This window comes from Dermochelys coriacea, chromosome 8 (assembly GCF_009764565.3).
Source record: "Dermochelys coriacea isolate rDerCor1 chromosome 8, rDerCor1.pri.v4, whole genome shotgun sequence".
Lineage (NCBI taxonomy): Eukaryota > Metazoa > Chordata > Testudines > Dermochelyidae > Dermochelys > Dermochelys coriacea.
In genome coordinates, this window is record NC_050075.1 from 89,965,467 (window position 1) to 89,989,306 (window position 23,840).

At 42.1% G+C, this 23,840-nt stretch overlaps 1 protein-coding gene across 1 annotated transcript in view; it reads right to left on the reverse strand.

The window, feature by feature from the left end:
• Positions 1–17,917, reverse strand: part of LOC122455602 (translation initiation factor IF-2-like) — a 54,130-nt gene extending 36,213 nt beyond the window's left edge. The window contains exon 1 of the mRNA XM_043491311.1: positions 17,345–17,917. Within this exon, the coding sequence (XP_043347246.1) occupies positions 17,345–17,917 (573 nt within the window). The remainder of the gene's footprint in view (positions 1–17,344) is intronic.
• Between the last annotated feature and the right edge of the window lie 5,923 nt (positions 17,918–23,840).

The window sequence follows — 23,840 nt, forward strand, 5'->3', positions numbered from 1 at the left end:
AACACTTGTTTATATTGGGAGAATATTACACAACCCTAGCAATTTAGCTAGAGATGGCATAAGACTAGGACAGCTGATAATCAAGCCAGAGTTTTAAAGTGCACTTTGAAGAGCTTATGCTATGATTGTCCACACTTTGCACAATTTTAGTACCATTAGACTTTTTGTTTTTTAAATTCTTAAACAAGTGAATCACCAAATTCTTACATAAAATTAAGTTAAAAAACTTTTCAAAATTCATACTTTCGGCCAAGCAAAATGTAACAAACAGTTAATCGCTGTCGAAATATTCTAAGAGGATAGTAAATTATTACTCCAAGGTTTATATCATGTTGCTGTGGTACTAACTGATTCATTGTAGCTTAGTTGTTCCAAATGTGGAAGCTATATCACGAAAATCACCACACAAAATTGCTCTTTCAAAAGGTTAATGACTAAATTCTGCACCCAGAATTACAAATTAAAAATTACCAGATGGCAATGCTAACCAACATCCAACAAATACAATAGACAAAAAAGTACTGTGTGTGTGTACATAATTTAAAAAAATAAATAAATAAAAACCAACCCCCGGCCTTCCTAATGCGCGCGCGCACACCCACACCCGCGCACACCTACACCCCTTTTAATAAAACTTGGTTGAAGAAAGTTATGCATCAATTTTTTCTTAACTGGAAACAGAGCTAAAACCACAATGTGCCTCTGAAAATACACACAAGATGGGGAAAAAAAAAGAGCCTGAATGTTCTGTGGTTTGAAAGCTACAGAAATCTCAACAGCTCCTTCCCGCCTGGAGAAGGATGCCGGGGATGTGGTCCTATTGTCCTAGAGTACAAGAATCCATAGCTCCATCACTGCACTTCCTGGGGCATCTGTTCAGAAAGTCAACACTCTGCCTGGCAGCTGCTACCACCACTGCTTACCTTGACTGATTTCTACCCACCAGCTCCAAGGTGTATAGAAGACACAGCGTGGGAGTACATGCCGCAATGAGCAGCATTAATTTCTTTGCAGATTTCCACCTGGAAAACCACTCATTTTATAGCAAACATTGTGCATCGAACTGCTGGTCCTTGGGTCTGTCCCTCTCCAGCCTGACAAGTCTTTCCTGAACTTGTAGAGCAACATAACCATGCAATGTTCATAAAGAACTTCTTCCCTGGGCATATATGCAGGAGATGGGGTAACAAGGGGAGAGCATACAGTGTTGTCACTGTCCCCGCTTCCACTGTTTTCAGAGCCTCTCACCTACTTTAGGCTCACTTGTACCCTTCCACATGGCACAGCTGACTGAAGCTTGCAGCCCATGCATTTTAAATGCAAGCATCTCAGTTGCTATAACAACTTAATAGATTTATTCCCCGTGTTATTAATTACCTCTGGTTTAGTCAATTCACATCATCATGTTCTTGAGGGGACACTATGGGATAAGTTCTCATCTCTTTTCAAAAGCATCTGCACTCAACTCCCACCGACATGAAAACGTTACCCACGTAAAGCCCCATGCCTTGAGATAAGAACACACACACACACACACACACACACTCCTATTCTTTGAGAGCTGAATGTATAAGGGAGTGAACATTTCTAAATCCTAACAAAGATTTCTATAATTGAATCAGTGAAGCATACACCTTCATTTCAGCTGCAACCTGGTCAAGAAGGCATTTGTAATACATTTTAAATAGGGAGAACTCTCCTCAATTCATGTGACTACAAGACTAATTACGATTATTAGGATTTCTACTTGTCTGGCAGGGCCAGACAAGTTAGTAACGATACAGAGGTTCTGCAAGTGTCCTGGAGGAGGTCAGAAACTAACATTCCACCCAAAAATTAATGTGAATGCTCTTAATCATTTTCCCAACACAAGTTAAATAATATTTGGGACAATCAAAATTTTACTCATGATGGTTTCTAATCTTCTTGCTGGGAAATTATGACAATAAGAAACTAAAGGTCAAATCCTGAGCTCTTGGTGCATATTTTACTCCTCCATTCATTGAGCAAAATGCACATTAACTGCAATGGCAATTTTTCCTGCATAAGGATAGGGTAAGAACTGGGCAAGAGATTGGAGCCAAATCCTACAGGAGAAAATTCATCTGTGGGCCGGGAAGGGCCTCTGGAAGCAAAACTCTTAGGAGCATGTGGGGGAGGAAGAGTCAGGATACAGCTAGGCCAGCATTTCCCAGAGGCATTGCAAAGAAGGACTCAAGAATATTGCCGACAGGCAAACCTCCACTTTGTAAAATTGCAAGGAATGCAAGGGAGGGACAGATCATCAGTCTCAGACCAGAAGAGCTGCAGTAGCTCTAGCTCACTTCCCTTTCTCTCTCCTGTGAGGCCACTGATCAGAGATAATGCCATCCGGCAGCACAGAGACAGAAGCAACAGCACACTAAGATGATGGGGGAAGCCAGAAGCCAGCTTCCTTCCTGATGGCTGCATACCAAGGAAGAAGGAAGTTCTGATTCCTCAATATGCAGGACTAGGTGGAGGAGGAAAAAGATACCTACTAGCTCCCTGCCAATGAAGAGGACTAAAAGCAGTGTTGTGATGCGAAGAGACCTCCACTACAGAGAGGAAGGGGAGAGATTCAGCAGCACCAACCTCCCCCATTGTTAGATATGCAACCCATATGATTAGTCTGTGATCCAAATCCTCTAATCCTTTACCTCTAGAAGAATCATGGGATATGTTAGGCCACAATATAATTCCGTGGGATATGGACCACAAAAGATTTAGAACTCAAGGGCTGGCTGTACCGGGTGTGTGCACCCCTTGCCAAAAGACATGACAGCCAGCTCTGCATGGACTACACCTGGAAGGGCTAGCAGGCAGGTCTGACTGGGGAGTGGGAAGGGGAACAAAGAGGGGATAACTGTACTGAAGCCCTGAGCCCTCATCTCCTTTCAAAAGCATCTGCAGTCACATCTCACTCCGACATGAAAATGTTACCCACATAAATCCCCATGCACTGAGATAACATACACATTTCTATTCGAGAGCTCAGAGTATATAAGGGGGTGAACTTTTCTAAATTCTAATAAAGAGAGGGGAAGCAAATATGATGTACCAGGGCTCCAGGTTTCTCTGGATGAGTTTAACAGGCCAGCATGTCTTTTACAGTAAAGATGTTCCTCCTTTGCAGAAGCCACCAAAGCAATCCTACCAGTCTATTTCTCTTATTGCAGGGCCTTGACAGAAAGAGGGAGGGTTCGTTCCCCTATCCCACCCTCATGCAGATATTTCCCAGGACTCAAATGAGTTACTTGGCCTTTGGACCAGATTTTGTGCCTAAAGGCAGAAGCTGATTGTTTCAATAGTTTGGAATACAGGTTTTAAAAATCCTTAAGTACCTGACTTGTTACTAAAAATCAAAAATCACAATGGAATTTTGATACAAGTCTCTTTCAAAAATTTGTCCCGCTGCTACATACTTTTAAAAAGGCTAGCTTGCAGCTGCTGGCCCATACAGGAAACAGCATGTTCCTGTAGGAGCCCATGGAGAGATTGTACTTCCTACAACAAAAATCTCTTCCCATCCACCCCAACTTGCATGTTACACTATCTGTTTGGATCCTCCTTTCCATAGTCTAGTGCAGCAGAGCCACAGCCATACTTCATTCAGAGAAATGTTTGTCTCCACAGGTGCATAGAGGGGGCTCCTTTGACATTCCTTTGCAGAAATTCCAAAAATCTGATCCTAAAAGTCACCATAAACCTCCTACAGAAGATAAAAACTTCCACTGAGGATAACATAAATCAGTAGAGTGATGAGAACAACACTACTAATGAACTGTTTATACTTAGTGTGCAAAAAAATGTGCACTATAATATAATCCTTGAGTAGCATCAGTATTCATGAACACTAAAATTAACGACAACAGAAATTAAGTCACTCAGAATATTTGTTTCAAATTTCTAGTATCTGTGCTGAACACAAAAGCTCAAAGTACTGTTTTTCCAAAATTCATTCATTATATAACTCCAACCAATATCATCATCTTTTATTTTAAATCTTCAACTGATTTTCAAAATACAGTTGCAACCACACAAGAAAGTCCTAAAGAATAAACGATATATCTTGCAATATGACTGAATTTGTCAAGAGCATTAATTTTTGGGTTCAGGGCTGGTCTCCTCAGCCTCATTAGCTTTCATCAGCAAATCCCTTTAGGTGACAGTAATAAAGTGGGAGGTGTGCCTTAAAGAAAGAGAATTTATCATGTGCTGCAGAGCTATAGACTAAAACAGGAAACGGTCCCCAAAAAGATACAAATATATATACATTTAAATGGAAATAATAGGGCTGATAGTCTACGTTGTGACTCTGAGGGTAGGTCTACATGGGGACAAAAAACCCACAGCTGGCCTGGGTCAGCTGACTTGGGCTCACTGGTCTCAGGCACCAGGGCTGAAAAAGTGCCATGTAGATCTTTGGGCTCAGACTGGAACCCAAGCTCTGGGATGCTGTGAGGGTGGAGGGTCTCAGAGCTTGGGTGCCAGCCCAAGTCTGAACATCTCCACAGCAATTTTTCAGTCCCGCAGCCTGAGCCCACAAGCTCAAGTCAGCTGACCTGGGCCACCTACAGCTGTGCTGTGGGTCTTTTATCCCCATGTAGACCTACTGTGAGAGGCACAACACAGAACTCGCAGCTCAGAGAGAGATGGGCACTAAAGTTGCTTTAAGCAACTAGGTAATGATTTGGGTTAGTCAAGTATATAAACTGGGGGGGAATATAAAGGAGTTTTTGCTTTTTGTATGTGTCTCTGCTGAGGAAGCATTTCAGAACTAGTAGAAATAGCTTCAACATTGTGTGAAACCTAGTTTGTATGTCTTACTTTCTAAAACCTTAGTCTGTGTAAATAGCAGGGTGAAACTGAGAGGATTATGGGGAATTGTTAACTTCAGGTGTCCCCCAATCCCAAGACAAACTTACAAGCAAAACACCCAAGGCCACAAAAACACACCAATAAAATAAAATCAACTGGATGGAACCAGTGGGATTGATAGCAAAGAATAGACAACAGAAGTAATTTTTAGCAGGATGAGCAAAAATGTATTGTTTAGGTTACTTATTGTGATTTATGCATAGAAATGTTTTAGTCAGGGGTTCAGAAGGAATAGGCACATTGATAAGGTAACTGAGTCTGCTTAAAGTTATAGAACAGAGGATAAAAGATAGGTGATTGACAACAGGAAAATGGAGAAGAACAACACAGCAGAGACCAGAGATTTGAAAAAAGTCATCTTGTCCTCAGAAGATGTAACTTGATCAATTACTTTTCTTGCCTTATCTATTTTTGTATGTCTTAAAACATACAAAATAAAGGATACAAGAAACTGTTTAAACCTAAATTGGAGTATTTGTCACCCAACAGCACCTTTGCAATTCTGGGCTGCTCTGGGGGCTGGAGAGGCCCCTGGTGTTATTTAGGCAACTCACAGGACCAGAGTAACTTAGGGCAGCCTTCTGAACTGCCCTATAGACTACAGCTCCACCCTTGACATACTCTACCAGACCCCAGCCCTGCCCCTGACATGCCACCTACTCCAGGACTTTAAAGGGGTCCTTCAGAAGTAACCTTATAGCGGTCTTCTGCATTGCTTCTGCCAAGGAATCCTCCTTAAGCCAGATACATAGCGGCCCTAAAAATCATATTGTTCTAGCTCTTAATGCAGCCAGAGAAAACTCAATTGGTTCAAACACAAGCAGTAACAAGAGTTCTGCGAAATTGTTGTCCAGGGGCTCTAGTGCAAGAAGAGTAGGACCCAGATTTGACAAAGGTAGTGCCTGGCCCCAAAACAGCTTATCTATGATGTAGAGATTCCAGCTCCAGTACACTAATAGTGATATCTTATACTGTTATGCTGAAAAGGTGCTGGTGGCTACCCCCAGACTTCTCTTTAATCTGCATCTCATTGAAGCCAGTGGACATCCCTTCATTCAGGATAAATGTCAGGGGCAATTATGCTCCTTTATGGATAGCTGAAACAATAGTAAATACCACTTAACGGACCAAACTACATGCTAGGCCAATCAAAAGGTGAACTATGGGGCAGAGTGGTTTTCCTTGGGAACTGATAGCAAATAGAGGCTGTGTGTGCACCAGAAGGGAACGCAGCACAAAGCCAAGAGAGAGCAGCCTGAAAGCCAGGTACAACAAGAACAGCACTGGTAACGTGGCCCTGTGAGGAGAGAGAGAGAGAGAGAGAGACAGTGTGTGCTGGCTACAAATAAGTTGGGAACTGTGAGCAAGAATCCTATTTGTTCCCACTGTATTCAGGGAAACAGAACTTTGTGTACATTCTTTGTAAACAAAACAGTATTTTACCTAAGACATACCTGATTTTTAAACATCAATTTCTCCTTTTAATGGAAAGAGCCCTCAAGACCCCAAATTTTGGATAACCGCTTGGGCCAAAAGAGGTAAGGCTGGTGTTTAGTAATGGGACAAAGTTTCCACAGACAAACTGTGACCTGATATTTCCCTTGAAATCAAGCTGGAACAAATAATAGAGACACTTCCAGAAATTAAAGATTGGGAAAAGAAAATTAAACAAGGCCTAAAATAAGACCTGAACACTTCTTGTTGGAGATAAAAAACATCTTTGTTGGGGTAGCAGCTACAAAGCATCCAGGCAGACTGGAAAGACAATTCTGGACTTATGAGGCAATAAGGTGAACAACAACCTGACTGACATGGACCAGAAGGTTTCCAACAAAATAGGGGCAGCCATGAAAGCTTTGGCCAACTTGGAACTTGTTAATAGAGATGAGTTGCAGCAAGGACTTAAGGACCATAAAAAAAAGTCAGCTACAGAAGAAAATTAAAAGGGCAAAGACCACAGTGGATATGGAATTAGGACAGCCACAAGAGTTGGGCAACACTGAACACATAGGACAGTTTTCTACCGTGTCTATAACCCACAGAAGCCCATAGGGGAGAGGCTAGGCTGTCACAGCTCAAACAATGCAAAAGTCTAGTATCTTTGAGGGAAAAACTCCCTGGGAGACTTATTTGGCTCAGTTCAATACCATAGCCCAAAGGAAATGGCAGGGAAGATGAGCAGAAAGACAAGTTTCTAGCATCCAGCTTGAGTGGACCAGCTCTGATGGTGCTGCAGAACTTACCCCAGAAAAAAAGATAGAGTTATCCAGACCTGGTACGAGCCCTTGATAGTAATTTGGAGCTAGCCATCAATCTGAGCTGGCCAGGGCACAGCTGAGAGCTGGGGGCCAGGGGAGGGAAGAGAGATTCCAACTGAATTGGCAAAGAACCTGGTATATCCAGATAGCAATGAGGACCTCCATGATAAACTGGCAATGAAGCAATTTATTACAGCTGGACTTGGACTTCCAGATCACATTCAGTGAACAGAGGCCCTCAGAGAGGGTATGGAATTTGAATCTTTCCTGCAGAATAGAAAACAGCTACTGGGGAAAATGGGAGCTAATCACCATGAGCCCTGTAAGTACAGCTCTGAGCCTAGTATGTATGTTGGAACAGGGGATTCTGATCTGGTTCATGACCATTTTGAATTGTTAGAAAAAGTCTTCACTGGTTTTGTAAAACAAGGCAGAAATTGGCAACAATGCAAAAACTAAGGGAAGCAGTTCTGCTAAACATTGGTGCTGTTAAAAAAAAATGGCCACAATAGAAGAACTGTTATAAATATAAAGTTGGTCAGGACAGAGCATCACAAGAGTGCAGTGAAAGTCCTTCACCCAGTCTGGGGGGAGGAGGGAGAAAGAGAGGAAAGGATAGTAAGCTGAAGGGGCAAAACTTGGAGGTACAGTAGAACCACAGAGTTACAAACCCGAGTTACAAACTGACCAGTCAACCACATGCCTCATTTGGAACTAGAAGTATACAATTAGGCAGCAGCAGAGACAAAACAAAACCAAAAAAAGCAAATACAGTACAGTAGTGTGTTAAATGTAAACTACCAAAAGAAAAAAAAAGTGCAAGAGAGAAAGTTACAAAAATATTTGTCAAGATAAGGAAACTGTTTCTGTGCTTGTTTCATTTAAATTAAGCCAATTAAAAGCAGCTCTTTTCTTCTGCATAGCAAAGTTTCAAAGCTGTATTAAGTCAATGGTCAGTTTCAAATTTTTGAAAGAATCACCATAACGTTTTGTTCCAAGTTACAAACAACCTCCATTCCCGAGTTGTTCGTAACTCTGAAGTTCTACTGTACACAGCTCAACCCTACAATTTTTGTTTAGATCTGGGCAATTAAACAACAAATATGTTACGGATGTGGCCCAAGTGAGATGAATGATATGGAGGCAATTGGTTTACAGTCAGCATGTTGTCTTACCTTCAGGATCAGGAACCATAAGAGTTACATGCTGTGGTACTTTCCATCAAAGGAAAAATAGGAGTAATAAAGATCTGCTTTGAGGTCTCCCCCTTTTCTCCACTTCCCTAGTCAGGTTTGATGACTTTTATAGCCTTCTTCCAAACACAGGATTTTACACCTGGTTGTTGTACAAATTGGTCTCTCTAAGGTCCACTGATATCCAGTCCATATATCGAGTCTTTGGCCGCCTACTTGGGCATTTTCCATCCATGATCATTCCAAAGGCCATCCTACCAATATAACTCTCAGGGCTCCACTGGACATGTCCATATCAATGTAATCTAGCCTCCCTCAAACTAGTCTTCAATTGGGGAAACGTGCATTAAGTCCCTCATAACCTCATTTCATTTCCTATCCTGGAGCGTCCAACTATTTGACCACCTCAACATCTTTATTTCCAGAGTGCAGAGCATGTTGATTTCTTTTCTTGTGGCTGGCCATGTCTGTTCTGAACATTAGAATGGGTTGAATTACAGTTTTATATATTCTGGTTCCACAATCTTATGAGAAAGAAGAGTAGGAGACCTATACAGTGCTTACACAAATAAATGAAGTAGAATATAGGATACAGCTCAATTCCAGGAATAAACCCAACGTTATCCATTAGGACTATCTGAAGAAGTATCACGGGATGGGAAATATCACAGGGCAGGACTTCAAATGTGGCTTCCCCCAGAAACAGAGGCTATACCTGTGCGAGCGGAGTCTGGGTGAGTTGTGACAGTAATAAATTCATCATCAGAACAAAAATGGGCAGAGGCTGTCTCAGCCAGCAACTTCACAGAAACAGCAGATGCTTGTCAAGGGGCTGTTGAAAGAAGTCCCTCCCAGTTGGCTGAAAGAAAATTGGGCAGGGAGAGAAAAACTCCAAGAAGATTTGGATGGAAATAAATCAGATTTAAGCTAATGATGTAAAATATCCTGACAGACAGATACTACATAAATAGTTAAAATTGTATTATTCAATTCAATATCTGGGATGGGTCATACAGGGAGTCATCATTTTGGAGTACAGCAGGATGATGGGCAGAGCAGCAATGGGTTGTTTAGGCTTGGACATAAGTGGCTATGAGTTGGCAAGACATTGATCTAAATTAAGCAGTTAAACTCCTTTATGGAAGAAGATAGCTGAAACAATAAGAGATACCACTGAAGGGACTCGGCCATGTGCAAGGCTCATCAGAAGCAGAGCTATGTGGGCAGAAGAGCTTTCCCTGGGGACAGACTGAAAACACAGGGATTGTGTGTGAGAAGCACAAAAGCCAAGGGAGAAGCCTGAAAGCAGGACACAGTGAGAAAAGCCTGGTTAGCGTGGCCTTGGGAGGAAGCCAAGAGAGCTTCTTTTGGGCAGAGTACTGGCTAGAATGAAGCATAGAATTTTGAACATGGAAAGCGTCTCCTGTTTTTTATTCCTATTGTATTCAGGCAAACAGGACTTTGTGAACATTCTTAGTAAAGAAACAGGACTGCACCCAAAAAATACCTGATTCTATCATTAATTCCTCCTCTGAACAGGCACAAGCTGCAAGGCTCTAAATATAGGCTAACTGCTCAGGCAAAGACAGAACAATACTTATACAGTGCTTTTCATTGCAAAAGATTAAAAAAGACTTCACAAGCTATATTTATAAGCAAGTAGGATTTTGTTTTCTGCCCAAATCTGTTCTTTTACCGAAACACTTCTCCACTTTAGTCTAAATTAAAATTAAATATACATTATGGTTTGTTTAATTATCCAGTATTTTTTAATTTTTGCTGCATGTAGCGGAACTCTGGAATTGCAGTGATGAATACAAATAGTGATTAGTATCAGATGCTTCTTCAGAAGATACAAGAAATCCCATAACAGACAATTAGGGAACTTCTCCATAAGGGAAGTTTCTTCCTACCCCCAGTCAGGTAGTGGTTTGCCTATGGTCTGAAATAAGATGGTTTATATTTACTGAAACAAAATAAAATGTTTTATCCTGTGTACATGTCCATAAGTTCCAGTGGGAAAGTATGCACTGTGTAAACAAATATTTTTAAATAATTTTTCAATTTTATTTCCTTTAAATTTCATTGGATGACTCATTTTTATAGTTGTGAGAAAAGCTTTAGAGGAATGTTCAATTCCAATATTTGATTTGTTTGGGTCGTGACCCACACACTGTCTAAAAAATTGTCCCAGGACCCAAAGGAATTCTTTAAATAAATGAACGAAAATATAAATATTTATGAATATATACATACATACATACATGAAAATATCACCAACACACTGACTCCTTTCAGCCACAACTGAGGGAAAACCTTAGTAGGCCAATAATATATGCCACTGAAGACTTGATTCTACGGCCTGATTTCAGGGATATCAAAACATTCTGCTTATGCCAACAGCAAATTGAAAACAGAATAAGAAAAAGGTTACTGAGACTTCAACTAGCTCTGGGAAAATATCAGACCTGCAGTGATCTGGTTTCTTTCAAGCATTTATCCTCCGTTAATGAGCTGTAGCTGTGGGGGGGTAATGAAGGGGGGCGTTCCACTAGCCTTTCCTAATCCTGTGCTCAGAATTCACTGTGAGGAAGCAGGGACAAGGAACTCTCATTTCAGAGGCTTCTTCTGATTTAAAAATGGAGATAAATAAAATAGTCCAAAAACTGGACTGTAAGGGGACAAAGGGAACAGGGGAAAAAAATCACCTCAGCTATATTCACTTTTACAGAGTTTCACCTCAAATGGGAGAAGATTTTAGGACTTCTAAGGGGAAGAGGTCTTCCTACCCTATGAGATCCCAGAAATCTGTAGGGAAGGAAAGGATGAGAACTGTAAATGCTAAAAAGCCCCTAAAGAGGACTGCCTTCTATATGATGCCCTCTTGTCTGTTCCCAACTCCATGGTAACATAGATCCTTGGGGAAAGGTCTTAACAGGAGTTCCTAATGAAAGTTCTCAGGGTTAGCAGGGGAGGATGATGCTATGGGTAGTTGGTCTTCTACTCTACCTCCTTCCACGGCTCTCAGACATCTCTCTAAAACCCCACGGAGCTCCAAACAGAAGCTTCCATGGTTCCAAGGGTGGGGACAATGGAGTGAGTCTTCAGCTTTCTTCTTGAGGTCCCACAGGAGAGAGGCACTCCCTAATATTGGTAAACATTCTTATATGAGAAAATGAAATGAAACCAGGAAAGACTTGGACAAAAAAGATGAACAATGAATTTCATGCCATTTCAGTGGTCTTTTTACAGTGTGATTCCTGTACTGACTGAAGATTTCACACATGAATGCCTCCCTCCCCACACCCATGGCCACCCTTATTCCTGTCCAGAATAGATCATCTTGGGCTCTGTTCTTATACTTCTCAATACACACATGGGTACTGTGGATTATGCTTAGTATTCCTAATCATGCCATGTGTTATTATGACACGATTCTCTTTGTACATAATGCCACATTTTTGCTTTTTCTTTTGAACATCCATGTAGGATTATTCTCTTGAGCTCTCGATCTTTCTGTTTCTCATTTGAGCTTCTAAAATTTAGTTTCAGCTACAATACTTAGTGTTATTTACTTCAGATTCCTCTCTTCCTGAAGCGCCTGTTTGCACTATTTATAGGCACTCTTGAAAGCACGCTTATTGCAAGAAGCTCCTTAACAGACCTATCTTTCACATTTAACAAGTTCTTATGCTTCTTCTGCAATAATCAGAATCTTTTTGGTAATATTTATTCCAGTGGTATATTGTCTGTTTTTCCTCAGCCAATTTCTGACTATAAATATTTTCGTGAAACCACTCGATCAAAATCAACTGCCAGAATTTTTTTTTCCCCAAATGTGCTATGTTTAGGCAATGCTTTGGATGCATACCTCACTGGGTGAGGATCTCACAGAAGGAAAGCCCTCAGTGCATTTAAGCTTGTGCGACTGAGATTTTAGGATCATTGTTAAATCGTAAAATATTTCTGTGCTGGTGCATCTATGATTTTGTTTGTTTGTTGTTTTAAAATTTCCAGAAACTTTTCTCATGCCTCATCTCAGGCCATTCTGTGTTGTCCTCAAGAAGCATTCGGGGGTGGAGGGGGGCACTTAATTGTGACAAATCAGGCATGAATTTGCTTAGCTATTTTAACATGCCAGTGAATCTCTGTAAGTCCTCATTGGTTGAAGGATTTTCCTTTTGTACAGTTTCCTCTACCTTTCTAACACCCAAGGTCACCGAATATGAGTTTTACATAATTATTTGCATTCAGCTTCATCTGCCATTTACTCCTGTTTAAATTAAGGTCCTTTTCGTTGGCCTGCTAGTTACTTCTAAAGAAAATGTGGCTTTCCCAAGCAACATTCTTGCCTGAATCAAAGTATTCTTGAGTGACTTCACCTAACAGTTCGCACTCCCCATTCTCCCACTGAAATGTACTGTAAATCAGTGCTTCTCAAGCTATCTGATGTGGGGGACTGGCCATTTTTTTTTCCAATGCGCGCACAGACCAGCAGCCGATGGCTTGCGGACCGGCACTGGTCCGCAGACCACCACTTTGAGTAGCACTGCTGTAAATCATTCAGTGCTTTGCAGCCTGCCATATGTAGTATGGTGAAGGATTTAGCCTTCTCCCATTTATCTTTAACATTTATCTTTGCTTCTAGGAAACTTAAAGCACTGCAATCACCTCCTCCTGCTCTCTTGCGGACTAAGATTCAGGTTACTTCAATTGCTTCATTGTTGTAAGAGATTCATTTTACTTAAAATAAAAAGGAACGACACACAGAAGTACTGGAAGGAAACAGATCTGTTTCCTTGTTCCAGTGTCTGACATAGGTCTGCGTTACAAAAGGGTATAGTCAGGATCCATGAACACCAGTAATTGCTGTTATAGTCATATTGCATTATGAAAAACGAGGAATAAGGAGTTCCTGATCTCCCTCTCTATACCATTCATTATGTATACTTTTACCATCCGATTAAGTGAGCTGTAGCTCACAAAAGCTTATGCTCAAATAAATTTGTTAGTCTCTAAGGTGCCACAAGTACTCCTTTTCTTTTTGCGAATACAGACTAACACGGCTGCTACTCTGAAACTTTTACCAAGTGCCCTCTTATTTATTCTTCTTCTTCTGTCTGAAAACAGTAACAAAAATAGTTTCTATCATATTATGGCACAATTTGAGAAATAGTATGTGATCAAATACTTACAGCCTGTGAGTAAAGGAATGTCAGGGGAGTTTGACCACCATAAAATTGATGTAACAGAGCAGAGAATCAAATCCTATCTTTGCACATGTGTATAGGGATCAGAGCTAAACGGAGACTGTCAACTTAAATTTGGTCAAAAGATTATTCTTTTGTAAAAAAACAATCTTTATAAGACCAATAGAAATATTTTCATAATGTTTAATTCAATTAAAACATATTATAAATGCATAACTTATTCCCCTGCAGTGCCTCACCCCAAACACTGAAAGTGACTATCAAACTCACTAAAATTATATTTGTCTAAACTGAGTGATACACAAAAAAGGAAACATCATTAATAATGACAAATAAATTAGATTAACATTCTTTAGCTTTTATAATATAAGGTGTTATTTAATAATTTAGGTAAATAAATGTTTACAATATACTTCATTTTGTTAAATCTACATTAATTTCATTGTCATATTTATCCCAATATCTCTTTCCTGATTTAAGCACTAATCCTACAAACATTTACTTTGCAGTGTTACATACTTCTAAGTATACCTGGCAATTATTTGTTGGCTAAATTATTACAGGCTTCCTGGTAGAGAAGTAGGACTCTTGATCAGGGATTTGAATGCTGAATGGGTAGGGAAGGGTGTTCCATGTATAAGCGGTGGTGGCATGAAAGAATGTGCAAAGGTGGTTGAGAGAGAATAAAATAAATTGGGAAACAAACTGGCATCACTGGAGATACAAGAGGAGCAACATGAAAAGAAACAGTCAGATATGCAGGGAAGAGTAGAGTTATGTAGTGCTTTGTAGGTACCTGTTGTGGTGGTGAGGGGAAAGCAGCAGAAAGATTCAAAGTTGACCTGGACATGATCAGGTCAACTGGTTAGGAAGATGATCTTAGTAGCTGAGTTTTGTATTGTTAGAGCGGGAGTGGAGCACAAACATTGGTGTTAGAGAGCCCAGAGAGAAGGAGGTTGCAGTAATCATTGCAAGAAAAAACTGTATGAGAGTTTTTGCTGTGTAGACAGAAAGAAGAGGTCAGATACTGCTGACTGTGGTCTGATAATCAGGTACAGAAAGTCAGAGATGAGCATAAGCTACAAATTTCGTCAAAATTCAAGGGAAGGTGGATTTAGTTTGCTAGTTAAGCCCACTAAAGACAAAAGTCGAGCGACAATTTCTGTAACTGGAGTGGATTCAAACTCTCCCAGTGTGTTCTTTGGGAGGCAAGAGAGCCTAAGGGAGAAAGGATTTAATATTTCAATTCAGGCCTAAGTCTGAGCAAGATAGAAACAAAAAGGATTCCGTTAGAATGGCTCACCAGAATCTAAAAAAGAAATAGATGGGAATAAAAAAAGAAATAGATGTGCTTGGATATTCCTGTAATAGGCACATTAAAATAGATAAGATGACCAGGGGAAAAAAGCAGGTAATTGCTATGAATGGTTTGTTTAGTCCAGACAGTATACTTGGTGCTGTAGACAAAAAAAATCCGAAGGGAAGGCTTTGTCCCTACCCGAAGGAGTTTACAATCTAGATGATTTATTATGAACTAGACCCTTATTTACAATTTAGCTACCATATCTGGAGATGACAGTGGAGAAAAAAAATAAATCAGAGTGTGTCAAATCAGCGCAGTGCATGTCTTGTTTCATTATGAATGTAAAACATGACATAAAAGTACAATTTTAATTTGATATGCAAATCCCTCTACACTAACCTTGACTGAATGACAGCAGTAAAGTGACAACATTCTCTAAAATTCACACCTTAATTCTGTATTACTGCTTTTCTTGCATGTTAGTAAAATTTTGAAAAATGAAATAAAATTATGACAGCTCTAGTTAAGACAAAACATGACTACAGCAAAGGGATTTCTCTTCAGTGTAGGTGACCTCTTGAAATATTTTACATTGCAGCAGATGGTGTACACCACACAAAGCAACTTCTCCCTTCAGTAGTTGCAATTAATTACAGGAATCTCAGTGTCTCATTGCCTATCTAGGCTGATTTATCATGCCTCAGCCTTCACATCAAGAAGTCAACCATCTCTTCTATCATGGTAACTAATGCTTCATGGTTCTGAAGGTACCTGTTGCACACAGAACTAAACTACATCTCTTATTAACACAAATACACCCCTGAAGCATCTTCTCCATAATACAGGAATGTTAAAGCCCCAAATCCCTCCTAAACTCATCTCCCATATGGCACTGAACTGAAAAGAGGCAGCTTTAGAAAAACAAATGGACTCAAACCATATGTTAATGAATATGATGGGATACATTTCTTCATTTGTTTTACTGCTGTACAAAAATGCTATAAACAGATTTAGCTTGATCAAGAAGTTACTGGAGCTACAGCTCCGATCCTTCAATATCACATTGCATTATTGACTAGACACATCGTGAGTGGGTTTCAGCTTCTTTTCAAACATTAAGCAGAGGTGCTGCAGGAAACAGAACACTGGACTAAATGGGCCAATGGCCTGCTCTAGCACATCAACTCCTATTTTCTTATGTACGTACTAACAACAAATTTAAAAGAATGATAAAACAAAAAATAATCACAACACAAACACAAACTGAAAGAATATGTATTTTTCCATTGTAATTACAATAAATAAATTTCAGATAGAACACAAAAAAATTGATCACAAAAGTTATTGAAACCAGTGAAATACATAAATGGGTAAGCCATTACAACCAGGATTTCTTGTGAAACTAAATCAACCAACCAGCAAGAAATGCGCTGAAGATCTGTTAAGACAGCACAGAATATAGAATACATAAAATGTGACCATCTTTTTATTTTACAACTCAAACAAGCAGCGTAATTCTCAACCACTTCCCCTCCTTCTGAACTATAGTTTAAAAGCAACACCCCTAACATCATTTAAATCATCTTCCTCTTACCTTTAAAAATAACTCCCTCAATGATGCACACCTGCATCTCTACTTACCATGCATTTGCTTCAAAGCTGCTTTTTCACAGCAAGGTTTGGAATGGGTTTCTTGGGGACAAACGTTCACGAGGCGATCACAAAGGCTACTGGGGCTCACCTGTGCTCTGAGAACAAGTGACACAGGCAGGCTGATCTTAACATCTCAATTGCAAGAAGAGCGAGGGACGCCCTTCCTTCTAAAAAGAAAAAGGAGGACTTGCGGCACCTTAGAGACTAACACATTTATTAGAGCATAAGCCTTCGTGAGCTACAGCTCACTTCATCGGATGCATTTTTCCACCAAATGCATCCGATGAAGTGAGCTGTAGCTCACGAAAGCTTATGCTCTAATAAATGCGTTAGTCTCTAAGGTGCCTCAAGTCCTCCTTTTCTTTTTGCAAATACAGACTAACACGGCTGCTACTCTGAAACCTTCCTTCTAAAAGTTCCTGAACGTGCCTCTTGGCGTGGCTGTATTCACACCGTCAGTCTTGGCAGGACCATCCTGGGGTGGATGGAGATACTCAGCTAGGAAGTCCTGCAGGTCCCTGCTTGCCCTATACCCCTCTCCAATACCGCATAGTGGGATCCAGCCAATCCCTATTTGCATTTCAAGCCGTTGCCGCAGCCCTACGCTTCCCTTTAGCCCTGATGCTCTCTGGGGCACCGCGTCTCTCTGGCTTTGTCTCTCTTTCCCTGCCTGGGTGCCGCTTGGCAGAAAGCCCCAGCCCAGGGCAGCGCCGGCCGCTCCCCGGCTGACGGAGGCCGGGGCAGGGAGAGGGGCACCAGGGCAGCTCGGCTCGGCGGGCTGCCGCCCCTCTCCAGCCGCCCGCGCCCGAGCCGCGGGGAAGCGCTTACCTCGGCCAAGGCACCGGCGTCCTCTTCCGCCGCCGGGCGAGGCTCTTTTGTTCTCCGGGGAGGGGGCGGTGAACGCGCTCTCCGTGCCCCCCCCCCCCCCGCCGCCGGGGCTGAGCGTGGAGGCTGAGGCGAGGCCGCCGCCCGGCTCGCCGGCGCTACGCGGAGCTCTGCCCAGCCCCGGCGATGACAACGAGGCTTTCGCACGGCGCGGCGGCTTGGCCGGCGCGGGGAGCCTGAGGGCCGCCACCTGTCAGCGCGCCGCGGGCAGCCCAGGCCGCGCCAGCCTGAGCGCCCCGGCGGGCCCCCATTCCCGGGGGAGGGGCACCCAGGGCAGGCGGGCTGGGGGAAGGGAGCGGAAAAGGAGCTGCCCGGTGCTGGGGGCGGTGGAAAGCCGCGGGCGCCTCTTTCTCGCTGCTCCCCAGAAGCCGGCGTAAGAGAGGAAGCAGGAGCTGCCCTAGTGACTGGGGTTGGAGCCGCTCTGTCGGCCCGCACCTGCCTTAAAGCCCCCGCTCCCGCTCCCCGTGTGGCGGGCTCGTCCCCTGGTTGTTCCCTGCCGGCGGAGGGGTGCCCCATGCGCTGTGGTGGGGACACCGCCTGCCCCCCAAGCGCAATGCTTCCTGCAGGCCCTGCTCATCTGCCAGCCCCACTTCTCTAGCCCGGGGCTGGCCAAAGAAATAAGGGGACTGTTAAGTTGTCGTAGCCTAGGCTCGGCCAACGTGTGGCTCCGGAGCCACCTGCGGCTCTGCGGCTCCTTGTATAGGGCCCCGACTCCCGGGCTGGAGCTACAGGTGCCAACTTTCCAGTGGGCGGGGGGGGTGCTCACTGCTCAACCCCTGGCTGTGCTACACGCCTGCCCCCACTCCACCCCTTCTGCTGAGCCCCCCCAGCCTCCTGCACCCCACAAAACTGCTGATGGGGGGGGGGGCGCTGGGAGTGGCGCAGGAGAACTGCTGACCTTCGACTGTGGCTCTTTGGCAACGTACGTTGGTAAATTCTGGCTCCTTCTCAGGCTCAGGTTGGCCACCCCGTAGTAGCCTCTTGAGCTGGTAACTTTCCTCTTGTAAAAAGAAAAGGAGTACTTGTGGCACCTTAGAGACTAACAAATTTATTAGAGCATAAGCTTTCGTGAGCTACAGCTCACTTCATCGGATGCATTAGCTCACGAAAGCTTATGCTCTAATAAATTTGTTAGTCTCTAAGGTGCCACAAGTACTCCTTTTCTTTTTGCGAATACAGACTAACACGGCTGCTACTCTGAAACCTTTCCTCTTGTAGCATCCCAAAGCGTTTAAGCGGCTCTACAACGTATGCACAGGAATTGGTTCATCCACCTTGAAATGCAGCCACCTGCATGTGAAGCACAGCAGCAGTTTACAGTGGTGCAACTCTCCTGATTTTATTGTAAGTCTCGAGTTGGTGGGTTTTGTTAAGCCCTAACTACTGCAGTCAGGTCGGTATGTTGGAATCTCAGCTTTAATCTTTAAGAGAGTTTCTAGGCCTCACCATTGCAAAGAAAATCATAAAAATCTGATCCCCGCTGTACACCAAGTGGTTAAAATAGCAATGACAACTAAAAAGGACCCAGAATTTATTTTTAAAAGCTCATTGTTCTGGGGCCGACTCAAATTTTTAACATTTGGGGGTGGCAGTACTAACACAGCATTGTACATGGCAGTGTAGAACATGAAGTGAAGAATACCCAAGTAAAGAACTAAAACTGCCAATCAGCTATATGTTTTAACAGAAATTTGTTAGTCTCTAAGGTGCCACAAGGACTCGTCATTGTTTTTGCAGATACAGACTAACATGGCTACCACTCGGAAACCCATTTCTTGTAAGAAGAAAAAGTACTTGTGGCACCTTAGAGACTAACAAATTTATTAGAGCATAAGCTTTCGTGAGCTACAGCTCACTTGTGATCTGTAGCTCACAAAAGCTTATGCTCTAATAAATTTGTTAGTCTCTAAGGTGCCACAAGTACTCTTTTTCTTTTTGCGAATACAGACTAACACGGCTTCTACTCTGAAACCATTTTCTGTAGGTTCACTGTCAGTCTAAAGAAGTCGTATGGGTGGAATGTTGCTAAATTGATGTGGGATAGCCCAGCCAAACTGAAATGAATTAATGAATGCTTAACTTTTCACATCCAACCTTGGACAAAAAGTTTGGCATCACTCCCCTCACCTTGCTACTTGACCAGACCAAATTTAATCCACAGAAGAGTGAAGGACTCATTTCATGTAGTCTTTCTGCCAAAAGCAGGATTTTCTGGTTCATCTGAACAACGTTACCAACTTGAGATATTTGATATTTTTCTAAAGACCCCAGCTCTTGCAGCAATGTAATTATGTGAGAATTTGAGTTCTCATTAAAAAAAAAAAAAAAAAAAAAAGTATGTTCCTGATCTTCATCGTTGAGGACATGAAAACATGACCTAGCTCCATCTGAAAGGATCAAAAACTAGAAGGCAAGTTTAAAGAACTCAAAATGTTTTGTTTTTAAATCTCATGATTGATTGATTTTTGGTGGAGGAAGGCAGATTTATTATTTTTGACACTTATGGTTAGCAATAATGCCGTATTTGTACACTGAAAGGTGAACACAAGGCTGCTATTTGTTAATTCTTACTCAAACGCTATCCCATAAAGTCCCATCCTTCAGATTTACACTGTAGTTAAGCCTTCTCCTGATTAGGTGATACTATATAAAGATCTATCTGTAAGAACAATATTGCTAAAAAAAGTTCCTAAACCATGTTGCCATAGAGAGGAGAAAAGAGTAAAATTCCCAAATTAAATAACTAGATTTACATAAAATACTTTAAAAGTACTTTTTACCAGAAGAAAAATATATTGCTTGCTACTGATCAATAAAAGTTGCATTTATCCTCTTGAAAAAGAAACTAATTTCCACATATGATTCAGATGATAATTTCAGATACATAATTATCTTTTTGTTAGGACATCTTTCGTGCAGGTGTCTGGAAGAATGACAGCCTATAGGAAAGTATTATTCTATAATGTCATTTAAAACAGCTTAAAAGCATTTTATACTCTGATCCTAGAAGTGGTTATTCAGTTCCCTGCCAGAGAAGGTCTGATCCCTACAATACATTTTCTCATGCTATCTAATGACGTTTTAAAAGTCCAAGGAAGACACTTGTCTTGGGAGATTACTCCTGACATATGTCAGTGTTTTTAGCCTGCTTTTTCCCTTACTTAATTTCTTTCCATTGATCCTAGTTACACTTTTGTGTGCCACCTTAAATAACTCTTCTCTATCCTGGGTGTTTGCCACTTTAAAATAATTTGTACATGTATCAAACTTGAGTTTCCTCTCACCTACATTGGTGTAAATCAGGAGTAAGTTAATTGAAGTTACACCAATTTTAGACTAGTGTAAGCAAAAGGAGACAGCCTATCACAGGGGTGGCCAACCTGTGGTTCCGGAGCCACATGCAGCTCTTCAGAAGTGAATATATGGCTCCTTGTATAGGCACTGACTCTGGGGCTGGAGCTACAGTGTGCTGGGGGGTGCTGAACCCCTGGCTCTGCCACAGGCCCTGCCCCCACTCCACCCCTTCCCATCCCCTCCCTTGAGCCTGCCATGTCCTTGATCCTCCCTTTCGCCCCCAATGCCTCCTGCATGCCATGAAAAAGCTGATCAGGAGGTGCAGGGAGGGAGAGAGAAAGAGGCGCTAATCGGGGGGGCTGGCGGTGGGGGGGCACTGGGAGCGGGCAGTGATTGATCTGGGAGGAGTTGCCTTCCCCATAGTGAGTATATTAGGCAGTGACAATTAAACCCACAGATCCCCATCAACATTCTGTTCCCCATAGTCCTGGTTTCTCTACTGGTATTCCCTGCATAAATCAGCTCTGCAGATTATGGCTAAGGAAGATGCTGTAATGGGACTGCCATCCCACCTCTGAGGCTTGGGGTCACTATTCCTTTAAGACAGGTCCTAATAAAATGTACTAATGCCAGCTTCCTGCAGCCTAAACCAAATGGAAAGGGTGGGGTGAAATCACAGGGCAACTGTCTTTAGCCTGGTCCAGATGAAAACAAAAACACAAGATACCTTCCTTCAGGCAAGGATGTGGGAGCATATAGAGCTCTTCTCTCAACCATACACCCTCCCTCCTTTGTGTATGTTACTATTTTAAACATGCAAGAGTTGAACCAACACTGAAGAAACTTGTCCTGGATACATCAGGATACCGCTCACTGTCAAACCTTCCATTCCTCAGCAAGCTAAAGTATAGCCAATTGCTGGAGTGCACTTGTGGTTGTTATTAAGAATGTTTGAGGGACCAACTAATATAGCCAAATTTTATTAGTGAAAGAAAGCAGTACAAAAAAGAAAGGAAAGATTTGATACATTACCAATCCTTCTTAGAAGCAGTTTTCTCACAGCATTCAGATCACCTTTCACAGAAGGTATGCTCTGAAGTATGCATTCAAACTAGCCATTTTCATAATATGGCTGTTTACACATCACTCAAGACTAAAATTCACCCATCAGCTTTTTACCTTTTTTTTAATTCCATGATGTATCTTTCTTATCTTTTGGTTTGGATTCCATATTCCAAACCACTTGGACCACCCAATCTGTACCAGGACAAAGAATGAATGCACCTTGTCTCTGACAGGTTTTATATTCACCTGTGCAAGATGCTGAATTTGCTGTTGCAAAGAACTGGGATATATATCTTGGCATAAGTGAACAGAACTGTAGGAAAAGCATAACATAAATTCAGTTAGCATAACTTGCGGCATGCTTTGCACAACATTAATATGGTATACTCTACACCTAACATACATGTACGGACTAAGAAAGCTCGGGGAAACTAGCAAAAGAACAGCTACAAGCTCATCTAATTGAAGCTAGTGTTCTAGACCCAGCATAGTCTGGAGTTGGGCCAGGACCAGGAATGAAAACTGCATTACTGGCATTGATGGATGATTTCCTTCTGTCAGTGGATAGAGGGCAGACATCCATTCTCATCCTCCTAGACCTTTCTGCAGTATTTGACACTGTCAACCATAAAATACTGCTCTCATCTGAGAGAGGTGGCAGGGGTCCAGAGTAATGTGCTAAAATGGTTTGAATCATTCCTGGAGAGAGGTGCCCTATGAGTAGTGATGGGAAACTGCACCTCAGGAGTGCAAGTAGGGCACTACCCTACAGTACGCAGTACCAGCAAGAGATTTTTAATGGGTATGGGGTACCGGAAAGACTTGGGGCTAGGCCCCACTCCGGCAGGGGGGTGGGGTGGGGCTGTGCTCTGCTCCTTAAAGGACCAGAACGCAGCTAGGGAGGGCATTCATTCTTTAAATGGCTTTAACAGCACAATACATATGCTAACAAACTTAAACAAAAGCTTTGTTTAAGTTAGTTAACATATGTATTATGCTGTTACCTTAGTCAGGAGTCCTCGAGAGGGGAGGGGAGGGGGACAAAAGGTGTTTAAACAGTGTTTTTGATTCTGTTTGTCCCCGTTGGTCTGAATTATCCATGACATTCATACTGCATCACATCAAGTCCAGATCATTAGAGGAATGTCTCTGCTTGCACTGACCAGAGGATGTTTGGATTCTGATGTTAGCCCAGTTCTGCAGCCTGACAGGAATCAGGTGTTGTCCCCAGTGTACACAGAATTCTTCTTTGCAGCCAAACTAGTCTAACATGCATTTTGTTAACTAGAACTGGAGCAGCAAAACAAAGAAAACAAATGCCTCATTTTCCAGCTTTGTGGGTGAGAGAACTACTGTACAAGTGAAGATTATAATGCCGGACACTGATAGCCTTAAACCAGCTGCCTCAGGAATCTGCCAAAAACTTTGCTGAAAATATGTTCCTCATCTTAGCAACGGAGCTAAGACTTATCACACTTCTGCCCACCTTTATTTGAATGAAGCTCCTTCTGATCTGACAGCTCAGGCATTGTCAGTTTCATCCAGAACAATTTACAAACTTGGAACCTAATCATGTAAACCCTTAATCATTTGATCAATCCCATTGAAGGCCATGGTACTATTTGCATGATTATGGACCACTTTTGTGTACTGATAAGAATTTCAGGAGTCTGTTCCTATAAAGGAAGTTGAATCCCCCATTGAAATGCAATGTTTGGGTACAGTACCATAAAGCAGTTTAGGATAGAGTTCTATTTAAAATTTGTCTTTTAATAAATCATATATATGCTGAAATGACTCCTCACCCAACTCCTATATTCCATATAAACAGACTGAATACTACAAGTATTTTGGGGGAAAGTGAACAGTTAAGCATGTTGATGTTTGTATATACAAAGTAGGGTGTCAGAGGTGATGGGGACCCCAGGCTGGGGGTAGGGCGTGGTGAAGTCACATGGAGCGTTACATGGCCCAGTTAGTGTCCCTCCCATGAGTGCAGTACCAGCAAGAAATTATTTCTACTTGCACCACTGCTGCACTTCCACCACTAGACTCCCCCACACTTGTAGAGTCTTACAAG